Below are 22,030 nucleotides of genomic sequence, written 5' to 3'. Positions count from 1 at the left end.
TGACTTCTGCTGGCATATTTATGTGATTACCCTTGAGCAAAGCTCCGTCATCCTGGTATGGCTTTGAGACTGAGAATTATTTCATTGCAAAAATGCCCATTACTTTCAGTTGGCAGCGCTGCACTTGTCGTGCATATGCATCACTATCAGTCATGTATCCTAAAACACCAGTACCACTGTCAGTGTGAAAATATTGCTTGCCCTTTGCTGCATTAGTCTGTGTGGTACCACTGAGTTCACTGTTTCAGCAAGCTAACCTGCCTCACAACAGTGCGTCAGCCTTGTTGAGTTATTACAGAAATGGCATCCCACACTAGCCTGCTGTCAGCACTGTTGCAATACATCACTCAGGCTCACATTAATATGCCCATATATGGCTGGTATGCTACAAAAGATTGCTAGCGCTCAGCTGTGCCGACGACATGTCAAAAAGTCAAAACACTCGGTAACATTTAACTTGTTTTTCACCAGTCGTCCATAATGATTATGTTCTGTCAGGATTTATATTACCGTTGTTCTTTGATAAGCTTGACGTTCTGAAGGAAGAGGCAGTTGCAGTTGTTGATGATATAACCTACCCATCAGTGTTGTTGCTAGCATTCAGCTGATTCTTCTTTTCTGGTTTTGCATAAATTTCAAATTTTAACATAGTTTCTTCTTCTGAATCCATAGCAGTCATCAAATTATTTTTCTTTCCGGGTTAAAGTTGCTGGTAAATTCCATGATTTACATGAAAGCTGTTCAAATATATTGCCTATTTTATAATATTTCACTGTTCCACTATATTTTTTAGTTTTAAGAATCAACATTTTTCTCTCTTATATAGTGTTATCATCAACAACTCCACTGTACTAACTTAATTACAACAGCACATTTCTTTAAGAACAAAATGATTGCTACTCTCCAATTACAATAAACTGCACAGAACATAACAAAGGAATGTTAAAAGTAGTACACATCAAAAGTTATACATAAATGCTTCCTATGGCCATTAATTCTATAGCTGCTAGCAACCAGTTCAGATCGATCCATTTGTATTATTTCCGTAGTATTTGACCTATAAATCTCATTTGTTTGTGCTCCTGTTGTTTTAATATGAAAATTCAAGAAAACAACAATATAAGGAAAATATTATGAAAAGAATAATTTCCACTCACAACATAACGTAGATACTGCGTGGAAAAAGACTGTCAAACAAAGCTTTCAGCCAAACAGGCCTTCATCAGAATTAGTCAGAACACACACGCACACACACACACACACACACAAACACACAAGCAAGCATACGTCATGCACACAGGACTGTCATCTCTGGCATTTCGGATAGGAATACAACTGCCACATAGAGTGGAAGCAGCATTCTGGAGGGGGCAGGGAAGGGGAGAAGATAAAGATTGCAGGGTACATGTGAGGGTGGGGGGGGGGGGGGGGGGGAGAATGCTGTCTGGTGGAGCATGCAGGGTCTAGATTGGCAACAGGCACAGTGTCAGGAGGCTGTTGGGCAGGGGAGTGGGGAGGGGTGAGGGAACAGGGAGTGAAAAAGGAGAGGACCAGGGAAGGGGAAAGACGGATGGGTGCATTGACAGAGGGTGGCACACAAAGAGGGTGAGAACGGGAATAGGGAAGAGGTGACAGGACAGTGGGGATGGAAACTGTTGGGTGGGGGTTGTGGGAACAGTAGGTTACCTGAGGGTGAGGGTGGTATTATTTCACAAGTGGAGAAGGTGTTGTAGAGATGACTCCCATCTGTGCAGTTCAGAAAAGTTGGTGGTGAAGGGGAGGATCCAGATAGCTCTGATAGTGAAGCAGCCATTGAAATCAAGCATGATGTGCCACAGGGCAGTCTACTTTTCTCTTAGCCACAGTTTAGCTGTGGCCATTCATCCTAATGGCCAGCTGATTGGCAGTAATACCATAAAAAGGGTATGCAATGATTGCAACAGGGCTGGTATATGACAGGGCTGCTTTCACAAGTGGCCTGGTCTCTGATGAGGTAGGATAAGCCTGTAACAGCACTGAAATAGGGAGTGCTGGTGGGCGGATTGGGCAGGTCTTGGACCTGGGTCTTCCACACAGACGTGTTCCCTGTAGCAAGGGATTGGGATTGGCATAGGGATGGGCTAGGTTGTTGTGGAGGTTAGATGGGCAACGGAACACTACTTTATAAGGGGTGGAAAGGATCTTGGATAGAATGTCCTCCATTTCAGCTCATGATGGTAGGTATTCACAGCCCTGACGAAGGATATGGTTCAGTTGTTCCAGTCTGGGTGGTATTGGATGACAAATGGAGCACTCTTGTTCTTGGGGGTGGCGGGAGGATTGGGGGAGGGGGAATTGCACAGGAGATCTGTTGGCAGACTATGTCTGGAGGATATGGCATGTCTGTGAAGGCCTTGATGAGACCCTCAGAATACTGGGTGAGGGAGTCCCATCAGAGGCTGGCCACATGTGAAAGTAGACATGTCATATACCAACTCTGCTGCAATCATTGCACAACTTTTAGTATTGGTATCACTACCAACCAGCTGCCCAAAAGGATGAACAGCCACCGCGAAACTGTGGCCTAGAGAAAAGTAGACCACCGTGTAGTACAACATGGAGCTGAACATAACATGCTTGATTTCAATGGCTGCTTCACTACCAAAGCCATCTGGATTGTCCACTCCACCACCAGATTTTCTGAACTACACAGATAGAAGCTATCCCTACAACACATTCTGTGCTCTTGAAATTATCCTAGCTTCAACTTGCGGTAACTTGCTGTGCTGTACCACCTCACCCAACAGTTTCCACCCTATATGAGCTATTCTCATCCCCTCACCCTCTTTGTGTGCTGCTCTCTGCCAACACATCCACCTGTCTTTCCCCTTCCCCGCTCCTCTCCATTTTCACTCCCTGTTCCCCATAGCCTTCCGACTCTGTGCTGATTGGCACTCTAGTCCCTGCATGCTCCTCCAGACAGTACTCTTCTCTCCCCCTGTTTGTACCCTGCTATCCCTTCCCTGCCCCCTCCAGATTGCTACTTCCGTTCTACACAACAGTTCCTTTTCAGTCCCAGCTGCTGGGGATGGCAGTCATGTGTACGTGAGGTGTGCTTGCTTGTATGAATGTGTGTGTGTGTGTGTGTGTGTGTGTGTGTGTGTGTGTGTGTGTGTGTTTCGTTTTCTGAAGAAGGCTTTTGGTGAAAGTTATGTGTAAGTGTCTTCTTGTTGCACTTGTCTGAAACTCAGAGTGTCATCTTTACAGCAAGTAGAAATCTGTCTTTCTCTTATATTGTTGATATTCCAACCTGGAAGTTACATTGTTTGAAAATTCATGAAAAAGTTAACAAACCCCATTCTTTGCTCTCATGAGTTCCTGACTCCAGTTAACTGCTTATGAATTATAATACAACATAGTTCTGAAAGCTAGTTGCCCATTTTAACCATAAGGAATAGGATTTTTTATTGCCATTTATTCCTATATTTCTCAGATCATATTTGAAAACCTATGTGGATTGGAGCATTGTTATGTGGTAGACTGTGGCACATGTTTTCAATAATGTCTTCACTGCAGCCTACAATTGGTGATCCCACCCTACTTTTAGAAAAAGAATATGTTGGAATAATTGATTCTAAGATAATAGACCACTGTGTCATTTTTTATCTATCACTTTCAAGCAGAGAGTCTGTATCAGTAAAACAGCAACCTCAGAAGATGTCTCCCACAGTTGAAGATGAAACCTCAGGGAATAGTTCTATATATCCACCACAACCTCTCAGACTGAAAATTTAACTGAAATAAACACTGGCCATGAAAGCCTAATTATCAGAAATCCAGGTTGGTTAGTTGGTTTGTGTGATTGAGGGGACCAGACTGCTACGGTCATCGGTCCCCAGAAATCCAGGTATCTACTTGCTAAGTTCTTTGTGCTGGGATTACTATCCGGTGATGATTTAACTGTCCTACTTGCCTCACCCTGTACTGAATATTTTTTGGAGTACACGTTGGTAATTTCATATGTCACTCAATATCTGGTCTATGCTGATTTATAATAAATACAGTGAGTGTGTAAATTATTTGGACGCTTCTGGTGTTATGGTGTGAAGTTTCTCTTCAGATGAATTACTGCACAAACTCAAAGAGCCATTAAAATTGTTTTCTCAACTAGCAAGTACATTTTTCCCGTAGTTTTGAACAAGATTTTTAGTAGTGTGAGACAAAAGCAAAGGTTGTCTTAAGATTCACTCAGGGTGTTCAGTTCTCCATCTTAGTTACTACTCCTTATTACCTGCTGCTGCTCTCCGTGTATTCACTCCTAATTCAAAGAGAATAGAAAAAGTCACATTGGTTCTCCCTTCTATTCCAGTCTCGTGTTGTTCGTGGAAAGGAGGATTGTCAGTATGCCTCTGTGTGGGCTCTAATCTCTCTGATTTTATCCTCATGGTCTCTTCGCGAGATATATGTAGGAGGGAGCAATATACACTTGACTCTTCGGTGAAGGTATGTTCTCGAAACTTTAACAAAAGCCCGTACCGAGCTACTGAGCGTCTCTCCTGCAGAGTCTTCCACTGTAGTTTATCTATCATCTCCGTAACGCTTTCTTGATTACTAAATGATCCTGTAACGAAGCGCGCTGCTCTCCGTTGGATCTCCTCTAGTAACCCTATCTGGTACGGATCCCACACTGCTGAGCAGTATTCAAGCAGTGGGCGAACAAGCGTACTACTTAGCAAGTAGATACCTGGATTTCTGGGTACCGATGACCGTAGGGATTTCTGGGTACCGATGACCGTAGCAGTCTGGTACCCTCAAGCATACTGTAACCTGCATGTTTTTGCAGATTAAGATGTAATGTATAGAAGAAAGTGATATACTGACCATCTGTCATATCACATCTCCATTCATTGTGAACCACAGAAAAAACTTTTTTGCTCTATTTTGTTGAACATCTTTTCGTGGAGCTAACTGTTCTGCTGTCTCCTGCCACAGCTGTGTGTGTGTGTGTGTGTGTGTGTGTGTGTGTGTGTGTGTGTGTGTGTGTGTGCGTGCGTGTGTTAGAGAGAGAGGAGAGAGAACTCTAAAAAAGGGATTTGTTCAGCTCTAAGGTTTTTGCTCGCTGTTCTAGATGCTTCTCAGGAACTCCTGTGTTTGGTGAGTAGTGAAAATGCATATTGCCTTGTAGCTTCCCACCCTTCCCATAACCCAGTGCTGTCTTTGGGCATGTTTCCGTATTCTATTATCCTTTCTGTTGCACATTTGTTCCCTTTCTCTTGGTTTATGTTCCTTTATTTGCCATCTCTTTGCTCAGACAAATATTTTCAGCTGTGCCATAATGTCTGTGTAATCCTGTAGTTATGTTCTCAGCTGTGTATTTCACTTAATATTTACCCCCTGCCCAGATGACTCTCATTTCCTGCATCTTATTTTTTGCTTCTGCAGAAATATTGTTACTGTACCATGCACTTCATGTCACCACTTTGCTGTATCTTCAGGTATTTTCATTTCCTTCGCCAATATTGATTGTTACAATACAAATACAGACATCCATCATACCCTGTACCAACCTACCACCCATTTATACTCCACTCAGTCCTGGTGTATAACTTCTGAGCTTGGTAGCCAGCATTTTTCACCATTAATTATATATTCTCACTAGGCACATTTGAGGATTATTCAAATTATTTTTTGCTTCCTTTTTCATTATGTATCGTAACTTGGACAGCTAGATTTTTGTTCTTATCCTTTCTCCTGTGCCCTGCCCTTGCCCCTCTCCTATCTGCACCAGTGTACGAAAGTTTGTCATTCATTAGGAAAACTTGAGACCCACATACTGTTCTTAAATTATCTTAGCCATGAGATCACAGGTATCCATGAACTACCTGTATCTCTTCAACCTCAGATTCCTACATCCCACATCAAAATTGAAATCCTTGCCTTCCAACACTTACAACAACATGCTCTGTGTCACTTCAAAAAAACTGTATGATTTTTTAGCTTCTTACATCACATTGAAATACCTGGGTCCACAATAATTGCAACAGGCTGCCTGTGACATCTCCATCACCCCTCATAACCACGAAACCCTTGCCTTCCTGATCTACCACAAATGCTACTCCCCCAAAGGCTATATCACCCCACCAACTACTGTGAACAGGAAAAGCAAAATTTTAAGTAGAAACAGTAAATTATAAGTTATATTTATATGCTCTCTGCCTGGGTATAAATGTGCATTATGTATTTAACTTTGCCCTCACTGCTTTTTCTGTTAACAGCAACTCACTTCCACAAGACTGCAAGCACCCTCTCCACTCAAAGATTATACTTAGACTTTGCAAAGAAAATTCCATAAATGTCTAATTAGTGTTATGCACTGCTGCAAATTAAAATTTCAAGTTTTTTTAACACACTTTTTCTTTCTTACAGGACTATGCCCAATGTGTTATTGCAATCATGGGGAAACTGTGTGCCCCTATAAGAGATGAAAAAATAAAAGAACTTTCTGAGACAAAAGATGTAGTTGCTGTCTTTAAAGGGATACTGGAGGTATGTATCTTCCTTCATCACTTTCTTTATACCCAGTCAGTAACTGAATAGAAAATAGGTCTATGCTTTTTTTGAAGCTGAGATGTAAGGAGCAGATATTGAAAGCAATAGAGAAGATGCTGGTTAGTTTTTCGATCACAAAACTTTTGCGTGACCAATAATGTGTAAGCTGAGTACAAAAATATACATTTTATCAATAAATGAGTGGTTGCATGCTGACCATGTACACAAGTGACTTGCATTTATGTTTATGATATCATTCAAATGAAACCTGGTCAGTGCATCTACCTTTGTCTTACACGTAAGGTGGCACCACATAACTGCAGGTATGGTGGTGCCATCTGTTGGTAGAGAGACTGATACGTGTGCACCATTTGATGTTGCATAGCAACAGTGTGGTTTGACGCCGAAGAGAAGGTGGTCACACAAGTAATCGTCCACTATCGAATGTGCAGGCGAGTAAGCAGGAACAACGAGGAATGATTCAATTTTTGGTGGTGGAGGGAGTTAGAGGCCGTGAAATGTATCGACGGATAAAGGCTGTGTATGTTGAGTACAGTCTGAGTTGTTCAAGTGTTGTGGAATGGCGCAAACAATTCTTTGAGCAGAGCGAGTCACTAGAAAACGATGCTCGTCCTGGAAAGGCTCATCGTGTCATCACACCGGACTTGGTTGCAGAAGCAAATGCTTCGGCCAATGCGGTGAAGATGACATTGCACCAGTTTTGGTGGGAAGCACTGGAACATCCTCCATACAGTCCCAACTTTTCATTGTGTGACTTTCATGTGTTTGGATCTCTAAAACTAGCTATTCGTTGACATTGATTCACAATGGACAACGAAGTGTTTGATTTGGTCCAGGCCTGGATCCGACAGCAGTGTACTAGCTTCTTCAAGGATGAAATTGACTAGCTAGTGTCACAATGGGATAAATGTGCCAACAGTTTTGGCGACTGTTTTTGAGTATGTGTACTGTGTATAACTACATTTTTGAGTTAATAAAAACGTTACCATTACTTTGCACTAGTGACCGGGGTTCATTTGAATGCCCTTTATACCTTGAGCTTAATAGAGATTTTAAAATTGATGTGAATGGTTTAGTATCCCACAGATGCTTCACTAGTTTGTTATGTAAGTACCTCAAGAGAGCAGCTGCATTTTAATCAATCATTATTCCCACTCAACAAGGATTCGAAATTAAGTAAATGTCCCAAAAAGTTTGGGTACCAATGTAACATCAGAAGTGAAACCATGTTTGTTGTGAATGTTAGAACAGCAGCCCACTTGTAAAACAAGAAATGCAGGCAGGCCCATCTAGTAAGACTGTATACAAAAAATGACTAAAGATTTGATAGACATTAAACAGACCATTGCTGGCATATACTTTTTTCGTAACAGGCCAGAGGCTCTGCCCATTGAAGTCTGAAACCGCAGTGGCCTCTAACAGTGTGAGGTATCCACAGATTGCCTTGTTCTGCCAAAATAGTTGTTGGTGGCCATACCAAAATCAGCATATGTTGGAGCTTGAATGATTCTATTTCTCTGTTGCTTTCAGATGAGGATACCAAAAAGCAGACAACTTCTGATTGTACAATGGAACTAACAGCAGACATTTTCTAAAAAAAAATATTATTACCATTGCCCACTTATTATACCTTGCTGTGTTAATGAATGCAAATTCAATAACTCACATATACTAATGACAATATTTTATTTGCCTGTGTGCTGTTGATTGCGTCTTTCGTATGATAACTGGTTATAACTTTTCACGCCGCTTTGGACCTTACAGTCAGCATTTTCCATTATTATATTGTGTAGTTTAATTTATTCACACGCACAAAAACACAAACCCAGCTTTGTTTTTAAGTCTCTGTGAAAGTGATCAAGTATTTCAATGGATGCAGTTTTTGCTCCTACAGGAGCTAGAGGAAAGTTCATTTGTGAATTTTATGAGAAATGTATACAAGTTTTCACCTTCTCTTGTTTTCAAATTTGTTAACGACAATTTCGTAAGGCAACAGCTGTGTTTTGAGGTAATGACTGAAGTGCTTTAGTTACTGAAATAGTTTCCTACAGGAGATTTGAGCACAACCGCATAGCAGAATAAAAGTGATAGGATCTGAAATTTTTAGATTCACACCAATTTACATGGGACCAAAACACATACTAGTATGTACTCCTCATTGATGTGCAAAACATTTGATATAATGAGCGTGACTGAAAGAGATGTGCCTTCTCGGCACTCAGCTTACGGCCACACTCTAAAAACACAAAGAAACATACACTATATAATTTCTTGCATTGCAGACCTGGGGAAGGCATTGACCTCCATGAGATTGTGAGAGTACAGAAATTCTACTGAATTAAATTTGGGCATTTTCTGATAAATATTAGAGATGCAAAATTTCCTGTACCCTCATCTGTGAATGAGCAAGCTTGTGTATACTAATTTTATTATAATTTTAATGATAATTAAATGGGACAAACTCTTTTTAATATGTAGATGATCCCCTGTATCTGTTTGAAATAACTGTTTTCATATTTTTTACTTTTTGTGTCGCTTCCTCATTGTGTGACGTATGATGGATGGAGCTCGACATTAGAAATCGCTACATCACAACAGGTGCTGGGTGGAGCTACCAATGCTGTATGGAGCGGCAAGGAGTACCTCAGAGTACTATGTCCCGATGTACTTCAATGGACATGCAAGATAGCAGTATTATTGAAAAATAAATGAAGCAGAGTTTTGTGAAACTTTGTTATGAGCTTAGCTATTGCTCAGACCAGTTGTTTGTATTTAAATATAGTAATAAACTTTTATTCACCATGGTTGTCATGTGAAATGCATTTCTCGGTCCTTGAGTCAAAATAATGGATATTGTTTTTCAATATGTTTCTTCTCCTTTCTGAATTTACGCAACCAACAACCATGTGATATCCATCAAAGTCGAAGTACTTTACCATCAGCTCATAGGACTGTTTTTCATAAACAGAACACTAAAAACACACAAGTGTCACAGCCTCCCAACAGACCATTTTCCATGGAAGTTAGAAGACGTTAAATTGTGTCTCTCTGCAACTCGAAATGTTTTCTTTATGGCAAGCAGCAGTCCGTCTTCCTACATTGATGATATTCATACATGAAGTTTGTTCTGTTTCTCAATATCGTTGAACTTTATGTGTATAAGAACAAATATCTGTTTTGAACAGTAGCTAAACTTGTACTAACTTAACTGTTACAAGCTTCCTTTCATTTATTCTTCAAGAAGCCTGTTATCTTGCATGTTCATTGAAATGCATAGGGATGTAGTACTCTGAGGTACTCCTTGCCACTCCGTACACCATTGGTAGCTCCAACCAGCACCTGTTGTGACGTAGCAATTTCTGATGTCGAACTCCATCCGCTGCACACCACCCAGTAAGTATGTGAAATAAAAAATAGAAATGTAGAACAATTATGTTTGAATGTACATGGTGAATCACCTAAAACTTGCACCACAAATATTATAGAAATGGAAAGTGCTATTGATATGCAGTTTTCATAGAATAGATTGGTAGTTAGGGCTTCTTACTGTTAGCCAGTCAATAGAGGATGATAATACTTAGAAAGTGTATTTCTGTGCAGATGTATACTTTTTTAAATGGAACAATGCCTACTGACATTACAAAACTAAAAATGGGGTAAATTAGAATGTTGGTGATGTTTGTTGCAGGGTTCCAGTGTGAGTCATTTACAAGATGTTGTATTTTTAAAAGTTGACGCACCGCCACTTGTACAATATCTGTGGTAGCACACACTAAAGAACAACACAAGCACATACACTATTTATGTGCATTCTGATCAGTAAGAAGACAGTTTGCCGTCACAGGTTGTGTTGAAAATGACTACCAGCAGTGGCAATAGATGCTTCCAGTCTGGTATGGAACGACTGCTGCCCACGTGCTAGCATTTCAGAGGAGATGTCTGAGTGGGCTGCAGTAGTATGTCATTGTGTGTAGTTGGTATGTCCTTGTAGACTGTGTCTTTCAGCTTTTCCCACAGAAAAAAGTCAGAAAAAAGTGGTGAACAGGCCAACTGAGGTTCAAGTCCTTTGTGTGCAATCCAACAATTTGGAAGCAATTTGTGAAGACATGGTGTAATACTTTGTGCGTTATGGGCTGGGCAATAATCGCGTTGGTACCACAGGTTTCTCCTAGTCTGCAGAAGAACATCTTCTGGCATCCATGGAAGATGGTCTGTTAGGAGGGTGTGATATATGCATATGTTTATCAAAAACAGGCATATTGGCTAATGGTTCACTATCACACACCACGCTTTTACATTCCATGGATGCTGATGTTCCACCTGACGAAGCCAGTGGAGATTGTCAGCAGACCAGTAATGCATGTTTCAACAATTTTCCTGGACATTATTGGTAAATGTGGCTTCATCACTAAACAAGATACATCTGGAGTATCCTGCCTTAATTCCCATATACAGAAGTTACCATGATTCTCATAATTGTTTCTGTACAGCTCTTGATGGAGAGACGTGATAGGGACGTGGAATCTATGTCGATGGTGAGTGTGTACAGTTGCCTGACTTGTGCCACTTCCTTGTATGACTGTGCTGTAGCTAATGTACAGATCAACTGCAACAGCAGCAGTAACATTAATTTCCACCTCTTCTGTTGCATCCATTTCATTCTGTTGTGTTGTCTAGGTGTCACAGTATCACTTCCATGTAAATGATTGAAGAGGCTGATAAATAATTGCTGAGATGGTTGACGTCTGTTGGGATATCTTGCTACATTCATCATATAAGAACAAACTGCATTCTTCCTACGCTCTCCATATACCATGAGCATCATCCCCTCATGAACTACTGCTTGGACTGTCACACACTGTCTGGCAAGTCACAGTGCACTCAAGTAACACTCAAGCACAGCACACTGTAAGCAAACATAACAACATCACACCTAACAACTACAGAGGTTGAATGGCACAAACAAGTGTCTGTGTGGAAACTTTTCAAAATACAATATCTCGCTAGTGACTCTCACTAGAATCCTGCATCAAACACCACTGAAATTCTAATTTACCATACTTTTGATTTGTTGATATCAATAGGCATTGCTCCATTTAGAAAAGTGTATGTTTACAGAAAAAATACACTTTCTAAGTATTATTACAACCTGTCTTCTGGTTAACAATATGAGTCCCTGACTACCAATACATTCTGTGAAAATCACACATGAATAGCACTTTCCATTTCTGCAATATCTGTGATGCAAGTTTTACATGATTTACCCTGTATATAGGATAGCATTATGGGGCAGTGATCAAGGCTGAGCAATTGTACAACTTAGAAACAATTGAAGAGTTTTGTTATAAAACTAATGATTGGAATAACAGTTTCCTTTCTAAAGTGAGTTGGCAGATTATTTAAAAGTGACATTGAAGTACCATGATTCAGTGATGTGTCAGAAACATTTATAAGATTCACAGTGACAGCAAGTGAGCAACGATCAGAAATTCAGCAATGTTGAGAAACAGAAGAATCATGTTTTCCAGTAAAAGTCAAAAGCTTAGAAAATACTAAATAACTGTGATTGAAGGGGAATTTCACCATTGAAAATGTTCAAAAGCAAAACTGCAGTAATTGGAGAAATGAAAATAAGAAAAGGTGATCTTTGACTTTGAAGATATTACATCATTGTGGGTTTTGTAAATTTGGAATGGAGAAGAAACACATTAAAATCAAATACTCATCATTTTAATTTTGAGTCCAAAACTCAGAATCACCTTTCACAATGAAGTCATGAATGATACATGCTAAAAAATGCTTCAGTTCTGTTGAATCCAACATGATGTGCAAATTGCCAAGTGAGTTTCGAAGATTCAAACATAACTGCAAGTTGCTACTTGTATGTATGGTTCTAATCTTTCTTGGTGTGTTTTTGCAGATTTTACAAAGTTAATGTAGTTAGCAATTTTTATTAAGCGGTTTATGTTCTGAAAATGGCAGATCATGGGAATCACCACCACTTATTATCCTCTTCCAAGGCCTTCAACTCCAATGACATTTGCATTCTGTAAGAAATATAAATACTTCATTTCCTGGTACTTCCTCACAGGCAGCTAAGATACTTTGTCACACGCAGCTTAGGTGACACTCTGAAGGTCTTCTTGGGGAAGAGTCAGACCAGTTTACTCTCAATGAATGTTTGTTTATGTCCATACATTTTCCAGGGGTTGAAATCTGATGCAGGAGGAGGACAGCATAAAAGAGTAATCTCAGTCTATTCTGCAAACTATTGCTGACAGGTGTATTGGAGATTACCTTGCTAGAAAGAGATTACTGCTTCAGGACATAGTTGCCATATTCATATCATCATGATGTTACATATAATATGAATTTACAGGGCAACATCAAGCTGACACACTTATCCGGTAAGGCCTTCCTTATCCACAAAAAGAAATCAAACTTCACAGCGCCACATAATCACTGCAGAAGACTTGTGGATGCATCTGGGTTAGAAATAGACACCTTGTGACTTAAATATACATGTTGGGCCATGATTAACTGCAGAAAATACCAATTCATCAGAAAATATAACATTTTGCAAGTTCAAATGGTACTGTCCTTGGTGAACATTAACCATTAGAGTCAATGTTCGTCATGGAGCCTCCACTTGTCAACCAATTCGTAGGCCAGCCTTCTGGAGCTGGTACCAAACTGTAGCCATCAACCAGGGAAGCAGACACAATAGAGTATTCTATTGCCACCATGTTTTCACTACACTGAAACACACCAACATCCAGTTCCTGTAATCCTACTTTTTACCAGTTTTCTAATACCAACATATCCACTATTGCACAGTGGGGTGGGCCAAAAAATTTTAAGTTCTTTTTTTTTTTCAATTTTTAGTACTGTGGAAAAGATAAGAGCTAGGGAAATGGGGAAAAAAAGAAATCAGATCGGTTCATATTTTCAGATTGTGCATGCCCTCTAAAGTTTGCATAAATTAGAATAAATTCACATATTTACAAATTTTTTTTTATATTTTTTAACTTGCCACTATCCAAATGTAATAGCTCAAATTGCTGTATATTAGAACCACAGAAAATGCAGTTAAAATATTATTTGAATTTATCAACTTCTATAGGTCAAGCATTGCCTTCAAGGTGCATGGAGAAAATTAGACGCTAAATTAAAGCCAGAGTTGTGAATAAAGTATATGTTTATTCAGTAGTTGACCGGTTTCAGATTAATACTCAGTTTCGAATCAGTCAAGGCTTGCAAAGGTAAATGAACATTCAAAATAACATTAAATGTTGCTCATACATATATCATTTAATTGTTATTTAGGACATACATTTAACTTTGCAAGCCTTGGTTGGTTCTTACCGGTCATCTACAGAATGATCATCTATTTTATTCGCAACTCTGGCTGTCGTTTTGCATCATAATTATAGGAGAGGTGTTATCCCTCAACATCCAGCATACTGGACATATGGAAAAATTTAAGTTAATAAAGACAGATCACAGTTAAAAGATAAAACTATTAACAGCCTACATGTTTTCTCCTCATTTATTTTACTTATGTAAGTTAGAATATTTCAAAACAGTTCATTTTTGGAAACTCAATAGTGTTGCTAAGCAATACTTGTCTTTATTTTAATTGCTGAAAGAGAACTTAGTGTGTGGTTTTTTTGTAAGAGAAAAATCTAGGGAAAAAATGTAGAACATCTCCATTTTTATAGTTATTTCCAGCTGAAAGTACTCAGAAATCTGATTTCATGTTAGAGTTATGCATGACCAGTCTTGACATCAGTGTCATTCTAATGAAGCCACCTGTAGACACACTTCTGCAAACTTTTCGTGGTGCTTCTGCCATGAACTTCGAATATCGTTCAACTGCCTGTATCTGAACTTTGAATTTCTTGATTATCATATCTGTGATATCACATCTCAATACCACCCCAAAGGTGTCAGACAACTGGCAGTGGAATTGCAAGTTTCCATCTGACACCTATAGTGGTCACTGGAGATCTGGCAGACCCAATGGTGTGCGCCTGTTTAGCCATGCCTCCAGCAGCTCCATACTGTGAGCACCCTTTACTGCCACAATATAGGATGGCCTGCAGTAGCCGGACAACCTATTCACATTTGAAGCGTCTTTTTTACGGGATGTTACGCAGATGCCGCCTTTTTTTTTTTTTTGTGTGTGTGTGTGTGTGTGTGTGTGTGTGTGTGTGTGTGTGTGTGTGTGTGTACATTGAGACTCGTCTTTGTCGACAGTGAGAGCTCCAACTTATTTCTTGCTGCATTGTTTGTACAGAGTCTTTGTACACTCGGCAAAATACAAGTTAAGTAAATCTTCTGTTTACTGTGTTAACTTATTCGCTAATCATTTCTGCTTGTGTCCAGCTTTCCTATGATGACAGTTGCTGCACCTCTCTCTAGCCCACCTCTCCTTAACATTGTATATGAAGCCATACTCAACAATATCATAATTAGGGTATGAGGCACACTGAATATGTGATTTAATTTTGTCACCACAGAATTCTCTCTACAGTGGAGGGTAGCATGAATGTTCTGATAGTTTGCCTGTCTCGATCTAATTGTCTTGCCTTTAAAATCCACCAAAGACTGAGCTCTCTAATTTGATTGATTCATCAAAGACCATGGTCTCTAATGTGATTTGTTTTATCTTGTGTCATGGTCAGCACCAAATATTGTGGATGGGCAAAACAATTAATGTGTTCAATGACAGGGTCAATAATACCAAGTAAATCTTCTGGCAGGTATCGTGAAGATTGTATTGATTGACACACAAATTTTGGGAGATTTGTAAAGTATTTATTTGTTTTAAAATGTCATTCCTGTGAGACTCGGCCCTTGAAAGTGTTAATACAAAACCACAGTGGCTTGTATGACTTCACAATAAATAAAAACTGTATCTTGAAGGTGGGGCTGTGGGACTTTCTTTCCTCAAGTACAGTCTGAGAGTTCTGTTTGCTATTATCAACAACTGGGAGAGTGACAGGTGACCAGGATCACATACAGACAAGTCTTCTCAGCATCTTCCCAATTTAATTGTCATGCAAATGTTGAGCTGATATTGTAGATCCCTACTTAGTATATTTCTGTCTATTTGGGGATCTGCCTATCAGTACTCTTGATGACAAGCACCAGACTTTTTCGCAGTCACTTAGTTTATCACCATTGGTTGCTCTTCAAAGTTTACAGATCAGTTGATGTTGATTAACTGTTTAGGTGATGGAACAGATGATGGAATGGCAGCTCATTATAATGGAGAATGCTAACCACCCATTGTAATGGTTTCTCCAAATTAGTTGTGATTCGGCAAATCAAATCTTTTTTCTATACGTTTCAACTGCCATGTCATCATCCTGTAACAACTAACTTTTCGGGCAGATTATAAGCAGCAACAAAAAAGTTTCCATCCAAAGGCTATTCAGTCCAGAATCAGTGTGCCAATCAGGCAAAATCACTGTGAGCATTGAGCAATCGTCCCACCAATGCACCAGGCTTAAGATAATGGTAAAACACTGTGTCCTGCTGCTTGAACAGGTCTGTAACTGCCTGCTGCACATTCTCATCCAACACGAATCATTGACCATTCAAGGTCTTTTTTTAAGGGAGTGAATGCGTGATAATCACATGAGAGGAGAACAGGACTATAGGATGGCTGCTCGAATGTCTCCCACTTGAGTTGGCATAACTTGTGTGTTACGACATTTGTGATATGAGGAAGTGTGCTATTATGAAGCAGCAGGACTCCTTGTTGGACACCATTCCACAACTGTGGTTTTTGACCGTTATACTGCCCCATACAAATTCTTCATTACCTTATGAATGTCTAATGGAGTTTGTCTCTTGGCAGCCAAGAAAAGAATAACAGTATGTTGGTCCTATTTGGACTCATGTTCTAATAACATTGCCATAGTTCATGACTCCACATTTACCACGTGCACACTGGAAAGACACAAATGCACACTAATCCTTGGCCTACATGTTGGTCCTTGTATACCTGCATCAGAGTTGCGCTAATTGTACATATGCTGCAGCAGTGCCCTCAAATGGGTTTTTTTTTTGATCGCCCCTTATACCACGCCCAGTCAGATAAGAAATAATAGAAACGACACTATCTTCATAACTTCCAGAAGTAGAAGTAATATGGATGGTGTAGGCTGAACCAGGTTCTTGAATTAGAGAGTAATACTATACTTTTGTAATTCTACAAAAACTTTTGAAATGAACTAGGGCTACTACTAATGTATTGTATTTTTTCTTATGCAATTTTAGACCTTTTAGCAATAGTTTGTCAGGTGTAATACACAATAAATATGTGTGCGAGGTTTGGCTTAGGATTTTCATGGAATTGTGCTAAACTTGACAGCCATTGTGCAAGCAGAAAACTTTGACCAATATAAATCCTTTTTTTCTCCTAATACTTTATCATTTTGAATAGCAGTCAGTTATAGGTGTAACATTTACATTGTACCAAGTTAAATAATACGTATAGGCAGTTACCTTCATAAAAATATGATTTATTGAATTTCTGCACACCTAAAGTGCTTTTGCAACTGGAAGATATGAATTGAAATGGTATATATTGTCTCTCTTATTTGCATGTTTTCTACAGTATTACAATTTGAAACAAATTATTTGAACTTTTTCGGCCCACATTTTTTGCACTCTAGAACATTATATTGCGTCCTGACATCACGTCTTCACTGTTCTGGAGGAAGAGAATTGTGACATTAATATAGTGACTGGGATGAAATTAGGGTAATTCAGGAACCTTATCTTGAATCCTGTACCATAACTGGTTTCTGTAGAATGAATGAACCGCTTAAAGACATATGCAGGGTGGTCAGAAACAGTCTGAAAGGCATGTAAAGGTGTAGCAGAGCAGGTTGTGCTGAGAAATAATTGTCAAGAAAAAAAAAAAAATATGTTGCGCCATTCCCAAGTTAATTAGCACTTAAGTTAGCCAATCAGGCTGCTGTGGCCACAGATTCAAGTGACCTGCCAGATACAATTAGTGTTATTGTTCTCATAGCATAAAAGATAGTGTATGAGACCACTCTGCCTTTGTCTCGGGTTTGATCCTTACTGTCATCCCATGTCAAATTTTTGTACTGCTCTCTTGTTCAGTTTTAGGAAATCGAACGAAATGAAGATCCTGCTTGACAACATCGTCTTTGGTGGGCTGCTTAAATTTGCAAGTGCAATTGCATTATTGTCTAATTTCAGTGCTAATTAAATCGGAAATGGCAAAAGGTATTGTTGGATTTTTCTACTGATATGCCAAGAGCTCAGTTTTTTTGCTTAAGTGGCAAGTTCCTTAACTGCAGCCAAAAGAGCATGAACTTTTGGACAAATGACACATACATACTCTGCACTAAAAGCATTCTGTAGCGTGGTATTTAGCATGTGGCAGGAACAGTTTAAACGTGAATAATCATGCAGTGCAGTGACTGTTCGCACTTTGATCACTTGTAAAAGTCATATCTTTCAAAGCAGTCTTGTTGGATACCAAGAGACACAAATAATCTCAATAATCCCCTTCAAATGTTATTGCATGTATTTGGTTCATCTGGAAAGGTTGTAAACAAAACAGGATCTGAGAATTCATCAACAAAATAAGAAACGGTACACATTAGATAATGGTTTCCTCTTGTGCTACATGTCCATGTGTCTGTTGATGCTGAGCATTCACCTCTTCTTATATAAGTTGTTGCCTCAGGCGTAATTATATCTCTTAGGCTTTTCTCACTTTCTGCCACATACCTTTGTGGATATTTTACCTCAAGTCACTACAGTTTTAACTGTCAGAACAAGATCCAAAAGACCTTCAACTCTTACAGTTCTGTACAGCCTTAGATCACACACACACAGCTACACATTCACAATCACCTGTAATTTTAAGAGAAGGTCTTCTTGCTATACGGTGTCATAGGCGGTGGATAGATCCAAGAAACCAGCTATGCTTACGCACTTCTTCTCACATCCATGATCCAACTGAATGGAGGCTATTCATAGACTCCTCCAAGCTTAGTTTGAAAGCTGTGTTACTTCATAATGGGAACCTTCTTTCATCTATTCCTATTGGTCATGCTGCTCACATGAAGGAGACATATGCAAATATGACAGCTCTCTTGGACTCAATTAAATATCATGAACACAAATGGAAAATCTGTGGTGATCCAAAAATCATTGCCATATTCTTAGGAATGCAACTGGGTTACACAAAGCATTGCTGCTTCTTATGTATGTGGGACAGTAGAGATAGGAAATTGCATTATATTCACCCTAGCGAGAAAAATGTCATTGCCAAGCCTCTTGTGGACCCAAAAGACGTTCTACTTCCACCCCTGCATATCAAGCTGGGTTTGATGAAAAACTTTGTCAGAGCTATGAACCGAGATGGATGGGCCTTTAAGTACATAAGAGAGAAATTTTCGAAATTAAGTGATGCAAAAGATAAGGAAGGCATTTTTGTCGGACCACAAATAAGAGAACTTGTAAAGGACCCTGCATTTGACCAAGTTTTGGAGGGGAAAGGAAAGGAAGCAAGCTTGGGAAGCCTTCAAGGGTGTTGTTCGTGGATTTTTAGGCAACAAGAGATGACAATACAAGTATTTGGTGACAGTGCTCCTGCAAAAATACTGTAACCTTGGATGCAACATGTTCCTTAAGATCCATTTTCTCCACTCCCACCTAGACTTTTTCCCTCCTAGTTGTGGAGCTGTTAGGGATGAACATGGTGAGAGATTCCATCAGAACATTTCTGTTATGGAACAAAGATATCAGGGCCGTTGGAATGAAGTAATGCTTGCAGATTACTGTTAGTCTTTGTGTAAGGATTCTGCAGAACTCCATTTCAAGAGGCAAGTTAAAAGACAACGAAGTCAATAGGCCACCACATGATTCTCTTCAGACACGACCATCTGCAAAGTATTTTTCCAGCAATTTAGAACTCTTAGCATGTAATTACCAGTTAAAAAATCAAATGCACTTTCATTGTTGTTAGCATGTATGTAATTGAAATGTATCCTTTTCTTTCAATCCATTAATATGTAATACTTCCACCTTGTGTATATCATAGAAACTAGAGCTAGTACAAATTTTTCATTGTCATCTTTGTTTTTCTCAACCCAAAATTAGTAGGAATTGCCTCATGAAGTGCTCGAAACATTCAAAAATTATTTTTTTGTTGCCCAGTGTAATCAACATTCTGTTGCAGTACATAGGAAGTCAGCAACTTCTTTTTCTATAGGCAATATTGAGGCGTCCTTATAATTTGGTATTTTGCTTCCCAGAGAAAGCTTAGGTTATGGAAGAATAAATACTGTTTATCAAAATAATTAACTCCATTCTACGTGTAGTATACAGCCATTTAGTCATTTCATTGTAATCTTTACTAAAGAAGCGTATTAACTCACCTTTCAGCAGTTACTCTTCAGACTCACTGAATGTAAGTTTCTTCTCCCTGAAAAGTACATTCTTGGTTTGTGAGACTTCCTCATTTTCCCTCCAGTTTTTATTAACAATATAGCCAACATACAGTATTGCAGTATAGCCAACATATAAATGTATTTGACCTACATCATCTTGAGGAATGTCAGTCAAATTCAGTTATAAAATTATTGTCATTCCGTTACTCCATTTATGTCATTCCATTACCGCAAGTGTGTCATTCCGTTACCACTGTAAAATATTGTTTATAATGAACTTTTTTTTCTCTGCTGTGAGAAATTTGTATTTGCATGTTTATTTTCAGGATTCTATAAACTTGCATTGACACCAAAAAAGAAATTTCTGGCTTTTTTCGGTAATGGAATGACAGGAGAAACAATAAAAAATAAATCAAGCTAGGGACTTTACTACTAAAATAAAATCAATATAAGCTATCGAAATGGGCTGGCTTACAATACTTGTAAAGTTTTTCAGATATATTCTGTTAATAAATTACTTTACAATGCATCATTATAGTACTTTTGGGAACTAATTTCTTAAAGGGTCTAGAAGCTTAAATTTAAGACAAGTTATAAAGTCATTTGTTCAGTTCCAGCACTTCTTAACATGAAAATGAAGCTTCAAATTTAAAAAAATTGTGTTTTAGCTAACAGAACTGATAATCAGATTTGTAATAAGAATATTTTTAATTTTGAAGGTTTGTGTCCATGTTCTCATGGAACAGCCCAGCAGGCAAAGAAGCTCTTCTACCTTGTTACTCATTCGTCTAATATTGTGGTGGAATAAGCTAACCTTACTTCTCTCTGCATTCTTGTGAGGCTCTTCTGTTATAGTGACTTCTTTCACAACAGGGTGCTTGAAACTTCATTCTAACCTAAAAAAGGTGCCCCTCTGACACCAGTAACTGCAGGGATCTTGCATTGTGTGATGGTGGACCTCTGTACATTTCCTGCAAGAAGTTCTGCCAACCTATCTTTCCCTCTCCTGTTCAGGTGCAGGCCATGTCTAGTATAATCCCATCTCCCAATTGTAACAACAGGTACTGCACTCATATAAGAAAGCATTTCAGTCAGCAGTAACCTGCTCAACTCAGAGTTAACATGGCTCATAGCAGTATTAACCCAGGGCTGGACATGGCACTGCAGGACCTCCACAAAACTCACATTTTTGTGTGTAGTTGCTACTCCTATTTTATCCAGGTCATCCCTAATGCTGTAATTACTGTTCTTTGCCAGGCTATTTCCTGCTTCACCTACTATAATGACCTGATCCTCTTTGACAAAACCTTGGTACAATTTTCGTATGCCCTCTGTCACTAGGCTGAGGGTAGCACTTGACTTCACATTACTTGTGACCTGGTACCCTGCTCCTAACTTTTCCTGCATCGTGTGGCGTACACCAGTCCTATGGCGCCACGCGGGGTAGCCGTGCGGTCTGAGGCACCTTGTCACGGTTTGTGCGGCTCCCCTGGTGTTCGAGTCCTCCCTCGGACATGGGTGTATGTGTTGTCCATAGCATAAATTAGTTTAAGTTAGTTTAATTAGTGTGTAAGCCTAGGGACCGATGACCTCAACAGTTTGGTCCCATAGAACCTTACCACAAATTTCCTTCCATGGCTACTTCCTAGCAGCAAGACTCTTTTCTTCCTACTCTCTTTTGGTGTCGACCTACACTAAGTTTCTTTGCTAGAAACCTGCTGCATCCCCTTGTAACCTACAGCTGTATGAGGCTTTTCCTCTCCTACTTCAGGTAACTAGCCAAATTTATTCGTTATTGATAGCTCAAATGTATAAGAAGTTGATGAGCTGTTCCCCTTTCGCCCATTGCTTGTTACCTTTACCCAGCTCCCACCTAATTCAGCCCGAAGGGCACAAATCTTTGCCTCCTGTTCGCCGATTCTCTTGTCTTTTTTTGCAGAGCCTACAATTCCATGGGAGAACCTTATTGAGTTCCCCATTCAATTCCCACTATAATCACCTCAGTGAAATTCCATCCCACGGTCTACACATAA

General features: G+C 39.3%; 1 protein-coding gene across 3 annotated transcripts in view; it reads left to right on the top strand.

Annotated features, from left to right (window-relative positions):
* LOC124622245 (T-complex protein 11-like protein 1) overlaps nucleotides 1-22,030 on the top strand; it is a 126,843-nt gene that overhangs the window by 70,786 nt on the left and 34,027 nt on the right. For all 3 annotated transcript variants that reach the window (XM_047147902.1, XM_047147900.1, XM_047147901.1), the window contains one exon: nucleotides 6,406-6,525. In XM_047147902.1, coding sequence (XP_047003858.1) covers nucleotides 6,406-6,525 — 120 coding nt within the window. The remainder of the gene's footprint in view (nucleotides 1-6,405; nucleotides 6,526-22,030) is intronic.

This window comes from Schistocerca americana, chromosome 7 (genome assembly GCF_021461395.2).
Source record: "Schistocerca americana isolate TAMUIC-IGC-003095 chromosome 7, iqSchAmer2.1, whole genome shotgun sequence".
NCBI lineage: Eukaryota > Metazoa > Arthropoda > Insecta > Orthoptera > Acrididae > Schistocerca > Schistocerca americana.
Note: the sequence above shows the minus strand (reverse complement) of the source record. Positions and strands in the feature narration are given on the sequence as shown.